This window comes from Anopheles darlingi, chromosome 2, assembly GCF_943734745.1.
Source record: "Anopheles darlingi chromosome 2, idAnoDarlMG_H_01, whole genome shotgun sequence".
Classification (NCBI taxonomy): Eukaryota; Metazoa; Arthropoda; class Insecta; order Diptera; family Culicidae; genus Anopheles; species Anopheles darlingi.
This window is the reverse complement of record NC_064874.1, coordinates 59,018,885-59,025,282: the sequence shown is the minus strand read 5'-3', so window position 1 is coordinate 59,025,282 and position 6,398 is coordinate 59,018,885. Positions and strand designations below refer to the sequence as shown.

Sequence of the window (6,398 nt, the reverse complement as noted above, 5' to 3'; positions counted from 1 at the left end):
GATCGTCAAACAGATTTTCCAGGTGAATCGTCTCGTAGCAGTGGTGATGAACCGCGAGACCTATCTCATCCAGGATGATCGGAAAACCACTTCTTATTTAAAGTGGTAAAATTTCTTTTCAAATGCAGTTTACAGATCTCAATTATCTGTCTTAGTTTTTTTTTTCTTAGCACCATTCAAATTTTGTCTCTTTTTTAATGCAAACATTATTATTCAATATCTAAATACATCACAAACAACATCACTATAAATATCATGTAGCAACAGTGGACCCATTAAAAACGATAATTGGTTTAAAGCTACAGGAAGGCAGGCTTAAATACCTCTTATTCAATTATTTTTCTGGGACACCCTGTACATCGGTTACCATTTGTCGATTACTACTGTATTTAAAAAGTTAGGTGACATGGCATTCAAATTGCCTGCGTAAAGGAATATCTTCAATTTTGTATTTTAAGTAGGTTGTTATTACTACTGTTATTGATAACCTTGACAGATTTTAGGTCAAAATATTCTAGAGTGTTTGAAATACGTATTGTTTTGTGAACCAAACTGTGAACTGTAAAAAGTGAATTCTTCGTTTTTCGCCATGTCGTAGCTTTTAAAGCAAATAATTTGCATTAAAGAAATTTGTTGGTACAAATGGTACAGTAAACTTTTAGTGACGATTCTATCTCAAAAAAATCAAGTGATGCAAAGACTCCCAGGAAGGTCGGCAACGTTTTGATGTCGATCGCCCTTGGCACGATAATGCACCATCTCACACTGCGTTGATACTCCGTGACTTTTTCGTCAAAAACTACACTCATATCGTTCTGCAACCACTGTATTATCCTGATTTCACGTCATGTGGCTTCTGCCTATTCGACAAACCTAAATTTTCGTACCGTGGACACTGTTTTGACACAATAGTGCAGGTTCAAGTGACTGCAAAGAAGGAGCTGAAGGCTATCCCTAAAATCAACTTTTTCATGTGTTTTGAAAACTGGAAAATTCGTCAGCATAAGTGCATTGTGTCTGGAAGGGATTACTTTGAAGGCAATAAAATTGGTTTGGTGGAAAATTTAAGGAATTTTTAAAATTAAATCTAATGTAACCTTATTTTTTGGACACTGTAGTATATCCATTCACTCTCAGTCTATTTTTTAGAACACAAACACATAAAGCCGCTATTATGAGTAGAATAATCGCAACAATGATAGAATTTGCTATCTGAGGGATATTTTTCGCAGCTTCGTCTGGCTTCTCCATTTTACACTCATACTCTCCAAACACAGGATCATCGCGTCGCACGAATCCCTCAAATGATAGATCCGTTCGATCCTCGGGAAAGTTGGTAGTTTGCTTTCCCGATCCCACAGTTACTCCATTCTTGTACCAATTCGATTTTGAATATGTCATTCCTGTTACATTGCAGTGCAAGTTTATAACATCACATTCACGGGTGTTGAGCGGCGTACGGTGGATGGCTGATATCAAAATGAATGCAATTGGATAGCGCACCTCGGGTTTCAAGGCTTCTACTTGGATTGTGCCGTCCTGAAAAACAATATACCATTCAATAGATACTAATAGTAGATGAGTGTAGCTTAACGACGTTTATAAAAAAAACTTACATCATCTGTTGACTGATAGTTTGGCTTGGTATTCATTGATACCTTGACTTTATCGCCAGGGACAATAGACACACTGCATGTATGTGTGATACGCTCTTCTGGTCCTGCAATGTTATCGCGATCATCAATGAGTCCAAGCCAAGCTGTAAAAGAAACCACATTGTAGTTATATTTATGAATTGAACAAACTAATATATACGAACACTGCACTTCACCTTCTGTCGGTAGAATATGAACTGCATAGCTTGCATTGTCGCATTTACAATACAGCATTCCGTCTTCAGAAATGATAGATGATGTTTTCGGAATCTTGAATCCTTCTGTTGTATCGGAAACAGTCAAGCACTTTTCATCCTAAGAAACATAAAGTGATCAATTGAAAGCCTCTTAACCTCAATAATAATTATTAGTTCAGTTTGTTTGGCACAATTGATGTTGTAATACATGCTGATAACTGACCTTGTTACATAGCTCCACCTCTATGTCAGGATACGAAGGCTTACACGGTATAACTAATTTATCATGCGTCGTGTAATACGCTTTCTCATTCGTCGGCACAAGAGGCTGCTTGTAATCGTATACAAATAAGTAGAAGCTGGATGCGAACCCCTCAGTCAACATATCATCCAAATGTTCATGTATCTTATCTGTTTTAACGCAATAAAATCGGCCAACCGTTGCTGCTGATGTATTGGAAATGATGAGAATGGAAACATATTTCGTTTCCTTGTCACTTAGAAAGGATGAACTAGAGACATTGGGTGGTGTCTGTAAAAAGATAAATATACCAACGCTGATTAATTATATTTTCTAGGCCAATTTCTAGTGAATGGTGGTAAACATTGAAAACATGTCCATACATTGGTGTTAATGTCATTCACATGTCAAACATCATTCACTAGAAATTGGCTTAGATTCTAATAGTGTCTGACGATTAGCATACCCAGTTGAAATGAGCATCATAACCTTTCCAAACAATTGGGTAGTTAGCCTTGCACGTAATATTCCAAATTACGCCGGAAGGTTGTTCAATTTTTTCTTCTGTTGTATTGATGATTGGGGCGCTGTGTGCCATGTCATCACCACGGTCTTTGGTTGAGTACATACCGGCAAGAGGTTATAAAAATAGGAAGGTATCTATTCCGGTAGGGTGACAACGATCGCTTCGAGGCGACAACAACCATTATCAAATCTGTAGATGCCTATTCCATTGAGGCGATAGGTATTGCTACGAGGCGATATGTTCATTTTGTACATTTTAGCGTTCATTATCGCCTATAGGTGACTGTGCCTATAGGTGATGTGTTCTAAAATGGTCTTAACGCTTCATGCGTTAGATACTTTCATTGCCTCGCTGGAATAGCCATCTTTAATTTTCGGCACTTTAGACGTATTGAAACTTACCTCCAACAAAGACTGAGAATAGCACAAGCAGCAGTACCCATCTTAATACTATTGAATTCATTTCTGGAAAAAATAAATAAAATAAATTTTCAAACAGGCAAACTATTAGATTTCTATGCCAAATTCTAGGCCTAAAGTCTCATAGTGTGGACATTATAAAATAGAAATTACCTCCGTATATTATCTTAGATTCTTATAATTAGCACGAACAAACTACAGTGAATCACTAAATTATTTGGGTGATAATTTTCTCCTCAGTTTAAAATCTGTAAGGCGTACTCCAAATGCTTTTCATGCTAAAACAATCCCACCTCAGTATTCCGTTCAGTCTTCAGTAGTTGCAAAACAATTTGGGAAAAGAAAAAAAATACATAACACATTAAATAGCACTCACTGCACTTGCTGACCGACATCACTAGTACAAGTTTACCACAACATTATTTATGACAGATTTTATGTATCAATTTCAAGAAGAAAAAAATAGAATACTTTTAAGAACTCATGCGCAACATGAAAATACACGTGCTTTTCCCTCACCAGTATAAGGAACGGAGAGAACTAATCACGGTGTGGGCAGCTCAAAGCTTAATTTTCGTATGGAACAAAAATTTCACATAGTCACGCTGGAAACGAAATTTTCATGTTCGTAATCTACCATAAAATACCGACGGATAAATGACAGCTGCGTTTCAGCACTTTCGATTATGAATCTGAACCGAAAAAGTGTAGGTTTAAGGTGTAATAGCGATCTAGGGCGCTGTCACCACCTGCTGTCACCACCGTTCAAATTAAACGATTACATGAGCAAAATGGACGAATTTCCCAATGAAACGGATTCCGTCCTATAGGAGTAGATCCTTTAAACACAAAACCTGGACTAAATCTTATACAGATATTTTAAAAGATTTAATTTAGCATTTTCAAAACACATTTCGCGTTAATTATTGAACGATCAAAATGAGCGAAGGCAATCATAGAACTGTCCCATTTTTCGATATTACTTGATGCAGGCGATATGTCCATTTGATTCCTTTTAGAGTTCATTATCGTCTCAGAATTGCGCGCCTTGCGTCTATATGATCTAAAAAAACCCAAAATGATCTAATCGTCTCAGACGTTAGCTATCACCTCGCCGGAATGCACACCGTCATTAACACTCCGCATGTCATTCTTTGAGACCTATTTCACAACTTATCTCACGAATAACTCGTCACAGTATTAAACCTACGTCACGTTGAGCCCAACCAACGGCAGTGTAGAGGTCATGACTTCGAAAACGTCTTGCTAATCGCTCAGAAATAAACCACTTTCAAATAGGCAAACTAATGTTAAACATAATATACTAATAAATTTTATATATAAATAATAAAACAGGCAAACAATCAGTTTTCTATGGTTTTGCCAAATTCTAGGCCTAAAGTCTCATAGTGTGGACATTATAAAATAGAAATTACCTCCGTATATTATCTTAGATTCTTATAATTAGCACGAACAAACTACAGTGAATCACTAAATTATTTGGGTGATAATTTTCTCCTCAGTTTAAAATCTGTAAGGCGTACTCCAAATGCTTTTCATGCTAAAACAATCTCACCTCAGTATTCCGTTCAGTCTTCAGTAGTTGCAAAACAATTTGGGAAAAGAAAAAAAAACATAACACATTAAATAGCACTCACTGCACTTGCTGACCGACATCACTAGTACAAGTTTACCACAACATTATTTATGACAGATTTTATGTATCAGTTTAAAGAAAAAGAATGAATAGATTTCTTTTAAGTACTCACGGCCAACATGTAAATACATGTGTCTCTCACTCACCAGAATCAGGCGCGGAGCGAACTTATCGCAGTGTGGTTAGGTCAAGAACCACAATGAAAAAGAACGAAAATTTTCCATAAAGTTTGACAGATAAATGACAGCTACGTTCCAGCGTCATTTCCGATTCCGAATCCGATCCGAAAAGGTGTATTCTAGTAGCGCGTTTACAATTACCTAGGGTATCACCTGCTATCACCACCGTTCAAAATGATCGTTTGCAAGGGCATAATGAACGAATTTCCACAAGGAAACGGATACCATCCTACAGGAGTAGACCCTTTAAACACAAAACCTGGACTAAATCTTACACAGATATTTTAAAAGATTTAATTTAGTATTTTCAAAACACATTTCGCGTTAATTATTGAACGACTAAAATGAACGAAGGCATTCATACAACTGTCACATTTTTCGATATTACTTGATGCAGGCGATATGTCCATTTAATTCCTTTCATTATTCATTCATTATCGTCTCAGAATTGCGCGCCTTGCGCCTAAGTGATCTAAAATAACCCCAAAATAACCCCAATCGTCTCAGACGTTAGCTATCACCTCCCCTGGAATGCACACCGTCATGAACAATCCGCATGTCATTCTTTGAGACTTATTTCACAACTTACCTCACGAATAACTCGTCACAGTACTCAACCTACGTCATGTAGAGCCCGACCAACGGCAGTGTAGAGGTCATGACTTCGAAAACGTCTTGCTAATCGCTCGGAAATAACACTTTTCTGGGCGAAAGACAATACCACGGAAGCGTCGTCGTCATTTTTAAACACCATCTAGACTAGCTTAGACGTTAGTTCCAGATCAATTTATATGATACTTCTTTAAGAAAGATACATATAGCTCTCGTTCGAAAGATACACTCGTACTAGAGTATCGTTTACTCCGACATCACGTACACACTAAACTGGAAACCTAAACTTACATAAAACCAAACGGACGACAGCGAGTTTATCGTGAATCATCGGTTATCAATGCTTTACCTCAACCACTGAAAAAAGCCTTTTGACCATGTACGAGGCTTTGGCCTAGGATTTATGGTCTTGGTCAAAGTAGATTAGCTAGCGTAGAAGAACAAAAGGAACCCATATTAAGTCATAATGAACGAATTTTCACAAGGAAACGGAAACCGTCCTACAGGAGTAGACCCTTTAAACACAAAACCTGGACTAAATCTTACACAGATATTTTAAAAGATTTGATTTAGCATTTCGTGATCTAAAATAACCCTAAAATAACCCCAATCGTCTCAGACGTTAGCTATCACCTCCCCTGGAATGCACACCGTCATTAACACTCCGCATGTCATTCTTTGAGACTTATTTCACAACTTATCTCACGAATAACTCGTCACAGTATTAAACCTACGTCACGTTGAGCCCAACCAACGGCAGTGTAGAGGTCATGACTTCGAAAACGTCTTGCTAATCGCTCGGAAATAACACTTTTCTGGGCGAAAGACAATACCACGGAAGCGTCGTCGTAATTTTTAAACACCATCTAGACTAGCTTAGACGTTAGGTCCAGATCAATTTATATGAAACTT

General features: G+C 37.4%; 1 protein-coding gene across 1 annotated transcript; it reads right to left on the bottom strand.

Annotated features, from left to right (window-relative positions):
• Nucleotides 1-589: 589 nt before the first annotated feature.
• LOC125949937 (uncharacterized) lies at nt 590-3,079 on the bottom strand. The gene is made up of 6 exons (XM_049677444.1): nt 3,021-3,079; nt 2,560-2,705; nt 2,076-2,384; nt 1,832-1,970; nt 1,617-1,759; nt 590-1,539 (listed from the first exon to the last, which is right to left on the bottom strand). Exons 2-6 carry the CDS (start codon nt 2,689-2,691, stop codon nt 1,099-1,101), a joined length of 1,164 nt encoding a protein of 387 aa, XP_049533401.1. The 5' UTR covers nt 2,692-2,705; nt 3,021-3,079; the 3' UTR covers nt 590-1,098.
• Nucleotides 3,080-6,398: the final 3,319 nt, after the last annotated feature.

Bases quoted from the DNA above. Each gene is read 5' to 3' on its own strand.
- LOC125949937 (XM_049677444.1), bottom strand. From the start codon at position 2,691: ATGGCACACAGCGCCCCAATCATCAATACAACAGAAGAAAAAATTGAA. The intron at 2,385-2,559 runs GTATGCTAATCG...ATCTTTTTACAG, and splicing joins ATGATGCTCATTTCAACTGG to ACACCACCCAATGTCTCTAG. The intron at 1,971-2,075 runs GTCAGTTATCAG...TATGTTTCTTAG, and splicing joins AGGTGGAGCTATGTAACAAG to GATGAAAAGTGCTTGACTGT.